Below are 16488 nucleotides of genomic sequence, written 5' to 3'. Positions count from 1 at the left end.
AATAGGTCAATTCTTATGGGAGTAAATAAAAATGTTCTCGCCCTAAACACAGGTTTTTTTGTCATTCACGAGCCCCGATCTTACCAAGAGTTCAAGTTTTTACATTTTTAGATATCATAATTTAAAGGTATCTAAATTAAACTTACAAATATAAAAACTTTAATTGATTTACTGAGTTAACACACTACTATATAATTTGTTCATGAACACATTTGGGAAAATATATTTATTTTGTTATAGTACAGGCACATGCAATCACAAGTGGGCTTTCATAGTATTCGTATATCATTGCTGTTACTTCTCTAGTTCTCTACTGAATTTGTTAGGGTTGCAGTTGTGTATGTCGTGTTCTTTATAGGTTTGATGATTAATTCGTTAAATAAGTTTTGTAATTGTGTGTGAGTGTAGTTTTACTAGACATTTAATTAGTTTAAATATTAGTATTTGAACAATTTAACCAAGTGTTAGCGATGAGTGAAGAAAGCCATCCCAGAACATTGTATGTCGGAAATTTGGATGCCACAGTGTCGGAAGATCTTTTATGTGCGTTATTTTCACAAATTGGTCAAGTAAAAGGATGTAAGGTAATTAGAGAGCCGGGAAATGATCCTTATGCGTTTCTTGAGTTTACAAACCATCAAGGGGCAGCTACAGCTCTTGCAGCTATGAATAAACGCGTATTTCTTGACAAAGAGATGAAGGTTAACTGGGCAACATCACCTGGGAATCATCCTAAACAAGATACTAGTAATCATTACCATATATTTGTTGGTGATCTCAGTCCTGAGATTGAAACACAAACCCTAAAAGATGCTTTTGCTCCCTTTGGTGAAATTTCTAATTGTAGGATTGTTCGTGACCCCCAAACATTAAAATCAAAGGGTTATGCTTTTGTATCATTTGTCAAAAAAGCTGAGGCTGAAAATGCTATTACAGCAATGAATGGTCAATGGCTTGGTAGCCGTAGTATCAGAACTAATTGGTCAACCAGAAAACCACCACCACCAAGAAACGACAGAGTAAGACAAAACAGTAATAATAAGCAGCCAACATTTGATGAAGTTTATAATCAGTCCAGTCCTACAAACTGCACAGTTTACTGTGGAGGTTTCACAAATGGTATCACGGATGAATTGATACAAAAGATCTTTTCCCCTTTTGGAACAATACAAGATATACGAGCCTTCAAAGATAAAGGATATGCATTTATTAAATTTTCAACAAAAGAAGCTGCAACACATGCAATTGAAGGAATTCATAACAAGGAAATCAATGGGCAAATAGTAAAATGTTTTTGGGGTAAAGAATCTGGTGACCCAAATGCTGTTAATTCTGGTAACATGAATTCAAACAATACTAATCAGTCAGCGGCTGCTGCACAATATCCATACGTATATGGTCAACAGATGAGTTACTGGTATCCACAGGCGTATGCCGCCTCTGCTCAGATGCAGGGTCAATACTTACAAGGCATGCAGCCGAACTACTATGGTCAGTTTGGTTACCAACAAGGCTATGTTGGAAGGATGGGGATGCAAGTACCAACCGCAGCTTGGCAAGGAGTTCCAGCTCCAGTACCTGCACAACAAATGGCAGTTGCTGCCCAAGGAGCTGCTATGCAACAGCCAGGAACCATGATGGCCTATACAATGCCACAGTTTCAAACACAGTGACGTGTTTTAATTTATTGTAAATATGAACAGACTATCTCGATTCACATATACCTTAGTACCAGAGTGTTGTTGTGTTTTTTATGTGACTGACTGGAAACCAAAATTATTTACTAATCAGAATAGCCTATTTAGATTAGGCAGTTTAATAGAGATCGTGATTACTTGGAAAAACATAATGGTAAGAATTTTCTTTCAGTAGCCTACCTTACATTCATTTTATTAATAAACAAAGTTTTTGATGAATAACTTGAAGCAGTAGTCATTTAGTTTGTATATTTTATACATTATACCCTATATAAAGTAGAAGTCTTCTTAAATCCAAACTCTAATATATTGATTAGAATTAGAGAAACTCTCAGACAGTTCAAAGTTAATAAAACTACTTGTGCCATTATAATTCACATTTACTTATTTGTCAACATCAGATATTCATATAGAATAGGAACTAGGCCTAGGGTATATGAAAATTAATACAAAGGAGATTAAAAGATATGTTTTAAGGACAATGTGTCAGCTACTTTAATTGTATAGCCTAATCATTTGATATGCATTTTGGTTCATCATTTCACTACCACTGACTGTATAAGATATTTACGAAATAGTTCAAATTTCCTTGTAAAGGTAGCCTATTGTAATGATATTTTGCAGTCATAAAAATCTTCTTTTTGGTGGATTTATATTTTAAAATATTTACTAGGGTTTTTATAATACATAGGTTACAAATGGTTTAGTACTTTGGTTTTAATCCAGAGGCCACTATTTTCAGAATAGTTTTTCTTACCAGGAAACTAAATAAACAACATTATTAGAAAGAACACACTTTATTTTACATATTGTTTTAATTGCATGTTATTATGACTATTGGTTCCTGTTTTCTGGAACATTGTCCCTATGTACGCTATTGTCCCTAATTTGTTATTAGGCTATATAAGTAGGTATAAATATGTAGGTATTATAAATATAAAAATTTAATGAGTGGTCACGTGATCTGAGCTATAATTTAACTTAGGTACTATATCCAGGAATGTTTTCTTTTTTTTTTGCCAGAAGTGCAGGATAAGCTTGCACTGATGGCCAGGGGTATTTTCAGGCTGCAGTATAATAAGAGGCCACCACCAGAATAGAATCTTAGTATATCCTTAAAAAACAGTAAAAAAGTAACTAAATGTTAAACTGTTTTGTTTGTTACATTTTATAAATACACAACATAAATAGTTTATATAATGTAATTTGTGTCAACATTTTTGTTTCTATAGATAACCATAAATATGATTCTATTGTGGTGGTGACCTCTTATTATACTGTAGCCCATTTTCGATCAGTATTTTTCTGACTTCGGATCATGTGCCAGACCGTCTTAACAATCCGAGGTCGGAAAGATTAACTCTAACTTTAGCAATTCTAGTAACATATTTATGATAACATAATCTAAACATACTGCTACTTATATTACATAATAAGAAGTAATAAGTAGGGACAGAGTGGTCTCCTTGCCGACATCACTTCCATTTAGGAGGGAGAATACAAGAACCAATTGTCATAATGAGATGTAACAATAAGTTTTTATACCAAAAATCGCATGATATAAAAAGCCTCAAATTCATTGCTACTCTCAAGGCTATTGCCTGCTAGCTTTGGTAGCCTTAGATGATAACAAGATGGAAACTGATAATCAGAATTATATTAGGCGTACTTATCGTCTTACGTTTTTAAATTATTATATATTTTTGGATCTGGAAATTCACCAGCTTAGCACAATGTAGTATTCAACATCATAATTTGAATAGGAAACATTTAAAACAAATTTAGACCTATATTCCATAGTTGTATGAATTAATTTTCAACTAACAAATAGTTTTCATTTCTATTGGCTTATGAATATGTTTCATAACATTTAACTATACGTGCTTGTGTATTATTTCAAGATAAAAAACACTTAAATGATTTTTTAAAATAAATATAGGATATTAAGAATTAATTTTTCTGAAATAAATTCCCGGTCATTAATTAACAATTGTTGAAACCTAAATGAAGTGAATTATTGTTCAATGTTGGTTAAATTCCTTTAAACTTATTGTTTCAACTGTGTATATAGATGAAATAAAGGATAAGATAGGTCAGTATTATTTAGTGTTAGTCTTTTTTCTCAAACTTAAAGAGTTGCCAGTATACTCAATAGCCTATCTCTTGTTTTAATTTTCATTATACATAAAAAAGAAGTTCTAAAACGAATTGTGAATATTTAACTACTACTACTACTACTATTATGTTGGACATTGAAATCATTGTTTTTTTATTATAATTATTCAAGATTTGGTATTTGTTACATATTTGGATTAGGTAACTCTACTCCATAACATTTTGAGAACAAAGTGTTAATATTAATTTCTCTTTTTAAAATTAGGCCTAGTAAATTCGTCAATTTTGAGAAATATATTTTTTTAACTAGACTGTTTAACTGTAATGCAGTGTACAGTAAATTCTTTGCATAGAAACAGTACAAAATTACTAGTTTAATTTTGGTCACATAATCTGATGTAGTGGACTAGGCCTTTGTTGTTTATCTTGATTTAAGGACATTTTAAGGGAGGATTAAGGTTTTGTTTTTTTATAAAAAGGGTTCAAGAAGAATTTATCTAAGTTAAGTTACATATTATGCAATTGTTGTGATAATTATTGTTACTTTATTAGTAATGTATGGTATTTACAGTTAATGGGATAAAAGTGTGCTGTGCATAGACCTCACAATCTAAAACATATTTAATACAAATTGTAGGGGCTATTTCACTTCAGGATACAATAACTTATAAAGGGTAACCATAATAAGTAACAATAAAATAAAAGTCATGTCCGAAATTGTCTTGGTTCTCTGTAAATACTACTAAATTTAAATAATACAATACTTTTCCAAATTATTTATTTTTTTGTTTTAGCTATGCAGATATTACTTAGTGTTAAATTAAGTATCTCTGGATTGGATTATGCTAGAGTTTTCAAACCAACACTATTCTTTTCAGAAAGATTTCTTCAACCATATTTGTTTATGAAATTTTTTTTCATACTTTATAAATGAATGTTTTTATATTAAAGATGGGTTGGATTTCAATAATTAACATATGTAACTTTAATGATGTAGAGTAATTTAAGTTTGTTTACAGTTAAAATTGCTTGTATTTTTATATTGTTATTGTAGAACTTGGGTTAGCTGCTTAGTTTTTTTCTTTCTTTTAATTAAGAAGCTGATGATGACTCCCATCAACTTTAAACTTTTTGGTAGCTTAAAAAACAAAGAAAGAGTGATTTATCATAGTTTAAACATTTTGTTCGGATAGATATTAGCTTACAAATATAAAATATGGTTGTAGTTAAAAAACAGGGATATAGGGCTTAAAACTTAAAATTTTTAGACAATTTCAGATTTAAAATTCATAAAAAATTAATGAAACCTGTTTTAAGGCTAAAAATATATTTTATGTTGTTAGTAAGCTATGCCAAAAAGTTAAATTTCCTAATTTTTAACACCAAACATTAAAGGCTATTTTGGGGATAAAACGTTGCATTTAGAGCTAGCTATAAAGAAGACGACAAATCTAGTAGAAGTTATCTTTCTGAAAACAATGGTGTTGGTTTGAAAGCTGTAGCATAATGTAATCCAGAGATAATTAATGTTTGTAAAGCCAAAAATCTGCGGATTCTCATGAACAAAAATTACTACCATCCATAGATGGTTAAGATAAAATTCTGTAAAAATCATTTTTTCACCTTTTATGTGTTTGGTAAAAACATATAAATATGTATGTAAGTATTTAAATGATCAAGTGACCATAATTGGATTACATATACACTTAAAATAATATGTACAGTAAACGAGAACACCACATCAAGTGTTGCTTAACAGGTTTCTCTGAGGTTGCATTCAAGTTAGTAGCTCGTTTCATTTTTGGGATATCCTGCGAACAGATAGACGGACAGACATCATACAGAAAAGAAATGTTTACATCTCCCCAGCAGACAAAATAAAACATTGTGCCAGCCTAGTGATTGATAGTCTTCAATAACACTCAGCTAAATTCCATGGTTAGACATGCACCATCGTAGAACTTAATCTTGTCTAAGTAGAATTGAATTTTCATGCAAAGTTTAAAGCCTACAGATGATCTTTCTTGAGATATCTTGTCACATAATATATTCAGATTTTTATTCATCGAGTTAGGATTCATAGTAGTGTTTAAATAATAACAGTTTCTGTGAGGTAGGTAGGGTACTACAATGTAAGGTTGTGCTGAAATCATATCTTGTCACCTACTTTTTACATTGAATTTTCACTGTATAAATATGTCATGTGTTAAAATCTCATATAATTGTACTTAGCTTACTTACCAATTTATTAATTCTGCTATTTTCTTGTTGCCATTATATTTACCTATAAGATGAATGTACATAATATTATTTTCAAACGCTCAGCAAAACCTATAGAGTGGCACACATCATCATCAAACTCAATGTTGACCAGACAAAATACAGATATTATGCAGACAGAGAGAGATGAATGAAACTTTTACAGACCCATGAGTGATAGACTGAGTTTGTCTGCTATTGCTTTGTTTTTATGTATATATTAGGCCTAATTCATTCATATTTACTCTGTTCTACTACTATCATATATATGATCCAAGAACAAATTGTAAATAATTTTGAAAAATTCTTATCATGCAATTACAGAAACATTGAAGCACATAATTGTTTATTACAAAACAATAATATAGTATTATTCTCTAAGGTTTTCTTGAAACAATGAGTTTATAATATAAGTCTTGCAAGTTATGGGTTGGATATTCAATTATCTAAAGTAATTATAAAAACAGAATGGCTAAAAATAATGCACCAAAGGTAGGATACTTTACTAAACAAGGTAGGAGTAAGCTACACAACGCATCACGTAACAGGCTTCGCTAAGGTTGCATGCAAAATTTCAAATCTATAGGTTAATTTATTCTTAATGTGCTCTGTGGACAGACAGACAGACAATCACACAGAAAAAATTTTACATCTCCCTGTCAGACAAAAAGAGAAATTATATCAGCAATCTCAATGGTGCTCAGCGACATTCCATGGTTGAACAAGCATCAGAGAACTCATTCCTGTGTGTTAAAAGTTTCAAGTAAAATTTGAAGTCTACAGATGGAATCTTTCTTGGGATATCTTGCCACATGATACATTCACATTTTTGTTCATTAATTTAGGTGTAAATAACAAAAGTTCTTATGAGCTAGGGAGGATACTACAACGTGAGTGCATTGAAATCAAATTTTGACTTTTATCTATTATTTTTTTACTCTATAGTCTTATTTGTAAAAATGTCATGTGATTGTACACAGTTGGTTTAAAAATGTATTTATTCTACTATTTTCTAGTTGTTATCATAAGACCAATGTAATAATATTTGCTAATGTTCAGCCAATTCCCATGGGGTGACAGGTATCACCATCAAAATCAGTATTGCTAACATAGAAATAAAGCTTAATGAAAAGTGTTAATTCTGTAGGTATAAATTATGCTAACACGTTTTTTTTTTTCAGTTCCATATACCATTAGTTTTTAAAAAGAACAATTCTTTCTGCAGTACTCTCTTTGGGAACAAATTCATTAGACACTTGTTCTTAGTGATACTTAAACACTGCAGCAGTTAATTCTTGAGTCTTCTTCAAAATATCACAAACACAACTATTTGACAGCTAGACTTATTTGTTGGATAAGATCTTAATAATAAAAAAAATAAACAAGAACATAAATTTAATAGTGAAAAGTTAGGAATGGGGTTTACATTTGTTTTAATCAAAAGTGTAAATAATGTTTCATTTGAAAATAAACACATGTGTAATATTATGAAGAATTATCACCTAAACTATTCCAAAGCATTATATTGACCAGTCAATTTTATTAGAGTTTACTGTAATCAGTCACATTTATTTCAATCATATGTTACAAATTTGATTGTTGATTTGTTAAAAACCAAAAATAAACAAGGTATTATTATATTTGTATGAAGATTGGTAACTATTCAATCTATTTGTTTAACCCGCCAGAGGCACACAGATTCTGTAACGTGAGAGGGTGCACACAGAGGTTTTCTTCAGGTCCAGTAAATGATCAAGGTGTTTACACAGATCCTTTGCCAAACTTCTTCTCAACATTTGTGGCTGTTTCATTTTCTTCTTCAAAATAATGAAGCCATTCAATGCTGCTATGTTCAAGAATGAATAAAGAACAGTTATCGGTCACCGGATGCTGATTATTACGTTGTTGTAATTTTCATTATATCTGTCAACAACGTCAACTCCTCCTTTTCTGATGTTGTAAAAATGTACGAATTCAGGCTTTCCGAATGTAGATAAAGACTCATTTTGGTAGATTATGTCGTTATCATGCATAGAAGATAGCAACCAAAATGTTCTTTTTACTTCCTTGATATGATACCATAGTGCATCAGTCTCGAACCTCAAACATTTAACTGCCTGGCCTTGGTTTCAAGGAGAGCTGGAGGAATTTCACATTTTTTTTTTTCAGTGTACCTACTACAGTGAGTCTGTGTTCTTTTAGTGGGTCAAAACAGTGGAATGCACCTAGTAAACTAGTTGGCAATGGTTACATTCCTCCCACTGCCTGAAATAGGTTCTATCAGACATTTTATAACACTCTTCGGTGAGTTATCGACTTGAAACGGACCCTCTGGTTGCTTACCAGCATAGGCTTCTAAATTGCTGGTATAAAAGTTCTTTGCACACACCAATGCAAAAATCTTAATCCCGTACTTCGCTGGCTTATTCAGAATATATTGCCAGAAATCACTCCCTCCCTGGAATGCTTCAAGCATCTCATCCACTGTGACAAACTCACTCTTAACATAGTGTTTGTTTATGTTTCTACAAAGTCTGAAAATTAAGTCTCTGGTTGGTGCTAGTTTATCGATCGATTTCCTGTCATTTCTCATGTTTATATCATCAAATCTTTATGCACGTAGAAGGAATTTGAATCATTTCATAGACATAACAGCAGAAAAAAATTTAATATGTAGTCGATCTTTACACCAAAAATCATGTAAATTTAGATGACATGCTTTTAGAACTCCTGCCATATACAAAATATCAAACATAGCTTTGATCTCTGCTTTGAGAGAAAAAGTCTCTTTCTCTCAAACACAATTCTTCAACTGCCTCTATCCACATATATTTGTATTTTCATTTTCAACAATATCAACGATTATTTCTTCGGTAAAAAATAGCTCCCATATGTCAGCAGGCATTTTGGCTTGCTTTGCAACATTTGTTACTTGGCCAACTCTCATTTGAAGGATATTTCTGTTTTGTACTCTTGTTTGAGGCTTTGGATGAAGATCTCAGCCATCCAAATATCATATCTGTCATATAAGCATGTCTTCCATTAGAACAAGTCACAACATATATTCTTGTCCATCTTTTAGAGGAATATTTTCGAGGTTGTCTGTATCATCCAATATGTATTGTGGCGATTCCTCTACTACACCATCTTCTAGCTCTGCTCTATCATCACCTATTGGAATTAATTTACCGTCAAGGTCTTCAGCATCATCGTTTACATCAAAAAGTTCTTCATCGTTGTCTTCATTGAAGAGTTCTCTCCTAAACCCTCGGAAAGGTCTCAAAACTTCATTCTCACTTATCTCCTTTTCTACACTATCTAAAAGTCTGGTGGTCTTATTTTCTTTGTCGATGTTCATTTTACAAATATACACTATAAAAATCAGTCACACAAAAGGGTCACACCGAGTTTTACTCCAACACTACAGTCAGGCGAGAAGGTGCACACGTAGAAATCATCCAGGCCTCTGTGATTTGAACAGACACTGGGAGGGGTGGGATAGGGTTTATTATGGTTTCACATACTCTTCTTAGAAAGAAGCTCGTGAAGTAACTAATTTTGGACAATTTACAAGGTGTGTTCTTAACTTCTGTAAAATGTACATGCTTTATGCAAATGTCCACTATTATATTTTTTTGCCAGTATGTAAATTTTGAATATTGAACTGGAAAAATTATTAAAAAATATACAAAAAAGTTTTCTTGCAAAAAATAGTGTAGTATCTAAGGTTTGGATTGATATATAATAGATGTTATAAATGTTTATTCTTACCAGAATAAAGGGTAATTCAAAGTATATTGTTTTACATATAACAAAACGCAAAACAATATCTGTGATTTTCTGATAATAATTGTCACATGTTAGTATAAATTACAACCACAAAAATATAAACCAGCAAGTGATTTTCATTATTTATACAAATACAGTTTTTGTACGACACATTACATATCTTTTCAATCAGTGTTTTCAGCCTGGGCTTCAGCTGAGGATGACAGTAACACATAAATGTTGGACTTCATTTGAAGCTGAGGCCAACAGTAGCAAACAAAATTCACAGACTACTAAATTGAAACCTCAGTTCTTCTAATTTCAAAATAAATTAGTTTTGCAAAAATATATACACAGAGTTTTTATTTGTCAAAACAATAACAACTAGATTAGAGCTACTTATTATTTAATAGAGAAAGAAACAAACACACACAAAGGCAATACATTTTTTGTGTCGAAAGAACATTTTAAACATAAAAACCACATGTTTAGAGTTGCATTTTTTAGTGATGTACGTTTTATTCTCACCAAGTGAAAATTCCCTTTAATATAGGTATTCCACTTGAAAATATAGGTATTTTTTACCCTCACAACTTTGTGACAGGCGCTAACTATGTGACCCCTGTAACAAGTTGCTGAAACAAGTGATGATGTTTGTTGGAAATTTCAATACATTTTTGGGTAGTTTACTAATTTTCTTGTGTTACTTCTTATATATTTTTTTTAAATTTTAGGTACAATGTTATTTTAGATACAAGGCACAAATATCAGTATAAAGTAGTTTTATGTATTGCTGTTCTTTTTGTATTTTACTAAAATGCAATAGTTACAGAGAATATGAGCTATTTGTGTTCAGTATATGTTGTATAGTTATACATAGTTATTGAGATATTTCACATATTGAAATAATACACGCACTTGTATTACATTACACCCTATTACATACATTATAGTTTGAAATGTTTTTGTAAAATTGTAACTTGTATATTGACACCAAGCAACAAAATATAACATCTTTTTCATTTCTTAAATATAAATATTTTTTTCCAAAAAAGTAAATAAAATATACTTTTATGGACTTTTCTGCTCTCCACAACAAAAATTCTGGAAATAGATTATAACAAATTACAGGTTTATTACTTTAGTTATATCAGATCTTACAATTTTTTAATTTTAAATTTTAATTAGATTTTCAATATTTTTTTTTTAGTCGAGTTCATTCCTTACAGCATGGTAAACGTTTGATAAAAGTAAATTTATTGGAAATATAGATACCGCAAAATGTTTCCTGAAACTCTACATTTTGCAATAGATTGACACAGAACTTTTTTCGCTTATTAAAAAAGTGAATAATAGGTGTTTACTAAAGTATTCTCTAGAAGTAGCAAGTAATGTTTGAGGGTGTAAGTATATCACTCACTGTAGCAACTCAGTTGTATTTATATAGTACTCCTCATAATTAACATAATCTCATTAAAATGGATTTTTAATCCATACTAACAGCAGAGAATAAGTGGCCATGTTAAAGACAAAAGAGAACATTAATTAGTTGATAAGATTCAATATGACTGATTTAGTAGAGGTATTCGATATTTCTAGTATTGTAGGCTATCGGTGGTTACCAACAGAAAATGTAAAAGTATAAGCATTATAAACCTGTGTTGTGATGTTTATGCTATATTTCAAACCATAAAAAATGGTTTTATTAGAAAATAATAAATATCAACAACAGTAATAGAAAAAATTCACTTCACTTTTTATTCCTAGAGCTGTAGATATATATTTCTTTATTTCTCAGTAGCAAATAAAATTTATTTTGCTTCAAATTCAATATACATTCATTTTATAAAGTTTTTAATATATATGATAATCTATGGAATTTACGTGCTTCAAAAGGTTGTATGAGAACAAATTAATTTGAATCATCCAAGCTGAATTCCCAATTAAAGTCCTCCTAGAACTGTAAACTATGTGTAGATATAATATGCAGTTGTTATAACAAAGAATTGGGGGAGCAGTTATCGCCTGATGTGTAATCAATACTCTTCTGCAATACTCTCTCTATAGCCATTTTTACAAACTAAAATTTGTGACAGAAGAGAAAAACTAAGATTCATCCATAATAAACACAAGGGTTAATTTGAAATGTAAAGGCAAAATTGATAGTTTCAGAATTAATAATAGTGAGTGTTACAAGCATGAATAAAACCACAAGAGGCATGCCAAATAATGTACCCAAAAGCAAAGTACAATTAATTGTAACTTTTCTGATGTAGCTTGCTTTCAGTTTCAGTATACTGTGACTGCAGTATTTCAAGATTACCACCGAACCACACAGAGTAACCTGTACAGAACCGAAGGAAGCAGTACCGCACTTCTGAAACTATGTTCAAGTCTCCAATTGAGTCACATTACTTTTGTACAAATGATTATGAATTAATTTGAATCCAACATACCATTTCATACTATTGTCTTTTACAAACCCATATTGACTCAAACCGAAAATGAAAATTCACCTGTATAAGTGTATGACATTCATTCCTCATGTAAATATATGTATTGTGAAATTAAATTGGAACAAATATTTCAATAAGCAAGAATATTTAATTGCATTGTGTATATATATAATTCTTAAAATTATTTTCAGTGAAGTCACTAAAACCTTTTTTTCCTATTATTATCATGTTGGTATTTTATGTCAATCGAATAAAAAAATGTGAATATCAATTATTATTAATTAGCATTCCAAAGTTGTAACAAAAATTGATCTTCAGTTTTTTCTGGTATGTAGTGTGTATTATATATAAATTTATTGTATAGTTAAAAGATTAAAAGTACCATTAATTTTTTCTGTTTTAGCCTCTCTGATAATATTTATATTTTTTACAAATGAACTATTTATTGTGTTGTAAATACTCGTATTTAAATTTTGCTGTGTAGAAGTACTCCCTGAAGCCATTAAAACTAAATCCAAAATCAAGCAATATAACAAATATTCTAATGAATTGTCAACAATTCACTGTTGAACTTGGTATTATCTAAGTTAAAACAAGACTTAATTACAGTTTTACTTTATCACAGAGTTACAATAGTAGTTGATTATTGTTTACTAAATCAACCAATCAACATTGTACTATATATTTTTGTTATCTAGGTAGGTAGAATAAATTTTATATTGTAGTGATAAAATGGAAAACTTAGCTGATACATAATTTAATACACTCTGGTACCACGACTCGTGGAATATGGTGATATCGTGTTAATTATTAAGTAATATATAACAAGACATATGGTAATACAGAAACACTGTGATTGGGTTGAACATTAAAATAGGATACTTAGATCTATAGGGATACAATTGAGGGATAAAGTTTCAAACAATAAGCTGTGTTAATGTTCTGTTTGGATGGATTTGGATGTTACGATGTAACATAATAGTAGAGTAGTCTTCATTGAGTAGTATACTAGAAGGTTTTGTTACTATTTATAGCGTTTTTGTGCAATAACCAGTCGTATATCGTAATATCTCCTCGTACAATTCAAGTCTTTAAAAACACAAGATTTATATAATATTATTTACTTATGTAATAAACTTTAAAATTCACATAAAATAAATAAAATTAAAACTTAATATTTATTAATTTGTGTAAATTCTAAATCTAGTTTCTTGAAAACATGGAAGATGTTAAATGATAATTTTTTCCATTAATGATTAATATAAAGCCTTGCTCAACAAATATACATATAAAAGGCATGTTGAAATAAAAATTTTATCTACTTTATAGTTTAAATTGTAATTAATTATTAATTTTATGAAACCTTGCTCAGCAATTACATATATTGATGTGGAATATAATTTGTATCATAACAATTTACAGGAAAAAAAATTGACATCAATTGTTTACCTGCTTGAAATTTGTTTAAATATTTTAAAAGTGAACAATAATTTTTAGAAAGTTGCACATATTTAACAGTTTTAACTATGTTTTATAATTTTCCACGTTAAATTATTATGATTTCATTGTTTTGTATAACACTATTGACTTAAAATTATCTGCAAGTTAGAATTTTATTTATTTTTATTTTTTTGCTAGAAATATGGCAATGAAAACATTATCTAATTTGAAATAATAGGGCAGAATAACATAGTTTTTATAAATATTAAGAGTTTATACTTACAATAATAAAATATCTAAAAAAATAAGCATTTATATAGTATAACTTTACTTATAAACTATATGCATCCTGAAAATGTATGTTCTTTTATTATGTAAATCATAATTTAAAGACTTGGAAAGAGATTCATTTGATCAGAACATTTACTGATGCTACAACCCATTGCTGAGTGATAGCGCCCTCTCCCAAACACCTCAGGTTAAGTTTGTGATAAAGGGGTAACATATGGGCTGTCTTAACATGTTTATTTATTATCTTTAATTGGTTTATTGAAATCAAAACTAAGATTTAATCTCTCTTAGACTAAATCTCTCTCTCTCTTGAGATTAATTACAGAAATATACATGAAATAAATAGACTAGGTTGTCTCTAAATTCTCCTTTTTACACATTGTGTACTTAATTTTCAGGATAAATTTTATTTGTAAAAATATTGAATCTGTAAGTGAGTTTTATTTTCTGTATATTTTGTTCTGTTAATATTAAATGGCTGGACAATCAGTCAGTCAATGACAGCCAGATGAAAGCCCATTGGAAAAGTCTGATAAGTGTGTCAACATTATTGTTGTCTACAGTCACTTTAGAAATGGAAGTATGTAACAAAATTGTACTGTTCAGATTTTATATAAAAATAAAATGGCAAAGAAAGTAAATGTTCTTTAGTTTGATTGAAACCTGATAGCATGAATTCACTAAATGGAACATTAGGCCTATATTCTATAGATTTGTATAACAACCTGATAGTCAAAGTGAAGGCATATACAAACTCACGAGTCAAGTGCTCTGCTGTAGAAATTTTTTTTTATTTCTTTTCAAGTATTGTTCAATATTTCTTTCATAAAAGACGTCAAGAGATACTTTTTTATCCATGAGAACAGCAAACATTGGAGGTTTATTTCCTAGTTTCTATTTTGATTGTAGCTTTCCTGTTAAAATATTGAAGTTCTTCTTTCCATATATTTAGCTCCCTGTTATATAAATGGCAATTATACTGGTATGAGAAGTGTTTAATAAATTATAATAATGTCTACAGCTTACAACAGGAATTGATTTAAAGATTCCTGAAAAATGAAAATTTAGTGAGGCAACGAATTCACGTTTGTGAAGGACATATGGTAAAGGTCAAAACAGCTTGGATGCAAATATTTTTCAACCATTGCAATAAAAGTCATTCCAATAATCTCCTACAAATGTGGACTGTTAAAAGGGTTGTTTACCCAATTACAAGTATTTTGGCTTAATAGCAGTTAAATAAAGAAATAAACAATAAGTTTTTGATATTTTTCTAACGTGAGTGAATTTATAAATAAAGTGGATTGGCAATTCCACTGTTTCATGACAGGTCCATCAAACTATACATATACCTGTACATAACACATTGTGGTATTCAAAAACTAACTGTAAATAGTTTACGAAGATAATCCTAACCAAACATAAAGATTAGATTAAACAATCAGAAATACATGAAAGATTTTGAACATGATAAGGTTTCTGTTTACTATGAAATAAGGAATTTCGACAATGAAAGAATGGTATCTGCTCCAGTGAAATTTTGAGTAAAGTATTTTCTTCCAGTAATATAAAGATGAGAAAGAATGCATATAAAAGCAAACTAAATGCAGACAAATATTTGTTGTTCACTACCATTAAGGATTGTAAACTACAACAGGTTTTTGCTTCATTACACAACACAATGTGTATTACTATTAAAATATCTTTATTATCTCTATTTTGTATAATTCAATATGTAAATGCTATTGTATTGCAATATAAACTTATTTCAAGAAGAATATACATGAACATAGCAACACATTTATGATTCGTTTTAAGTGCCAATCTCAAGAACAGCTAGACAAATTCGGCTAATTATCTTTGTAAAATATTTGTTGAAATCCAAGGTTTATTATGAAAAGAAAGATTGGAAAAGTTACCTGGAATACATAATCAAATTTAACTGAAACTAAAAGAGATGTGGACAATTTCAGGCAAAGTTCGACAAATTATTGAAACATCTGTTTAAATTTTAATTTCTATACAATATTAAGTGTACAGTCCTTCATCAGTAGTGTAATGCAGATAGTAAATAAAAAGTTAATATCTAACATTTACGGCAGTGATGACTTTAAACATCTAATGCATTGTAAATACTATTTAAGCACTATTATAACACTAGCTTTAATGAACAAAACTGTCAATGTTTTCTCATAAGATACTCCAAATTAGTGGGGCTCTATGACATTGTGATATGGCATTTAACACTGGCTTATGGAAAACAGAAATGAACACTAACATTCCTCAAAGATCCATTCGTTCCCAGACTACAGTCAGAAATACAACAAGACTAACTAATGTCCTTCTATAATGTCCTTCTAAACTATTATTTTGGAATGTTTTGCATGAACTTAAAAAGGATTTCCTCTTATACTGGAAGTAGGTAGGATTTTGCCCTAGGCTTCTCAGTCCTACACTGTATG

At 29.9% G+C, this 16488-nt stretch overlaps 1 protein-coding gene across 1 annotated transcript; it reads left to right on the top strand.

The window, feature by feature from the left end:
- The first annotated feature begins 294 nt into the window (after positions 1–294).
- On the top strand, positions 295–14667 carry LOC124374215 (nucleolysin TIAR). Its single transcript, XM_046832477.1, has 2 exons — positions 295–1851; positions 12127–14667. Exon 1 carries the CDS (start codon positions 471–473, stop codon positions 1671–1673), a length of 1203 nt encoding a protein of 400 aa, XP_046688433.1. The 5' UTR covers positions 295–470; the 3' UTR covers positions 1674–1851; positions 12127–14667.
- The last annotated feature ends 1821 nt before the right edge of the window (positions 14668–16488 follow it).

The sequence above is a fragment of the Homalodisca vitripennis genome, chromosome 1 (assembly GCF_021130785.1).
Source record: "Homalodisca vitripennis isolate AUS2020 chromosome 1, UT_GWSS_2.1, whole genome shotgun sequence".
Classification (NCBI taxonomy): domain Eukaryota; kingdom Metazoa; phylum Arthropoda; class Insecta; order Hemiptera; family Cicadellidae; genus Homalodisca; species Homalodisca vitripennis.
The sequence above is the reverse complement of the archived record's forward strand: the minus strand, read 5'-3'. Positions and strand labels throughout refer to the sequence as shown.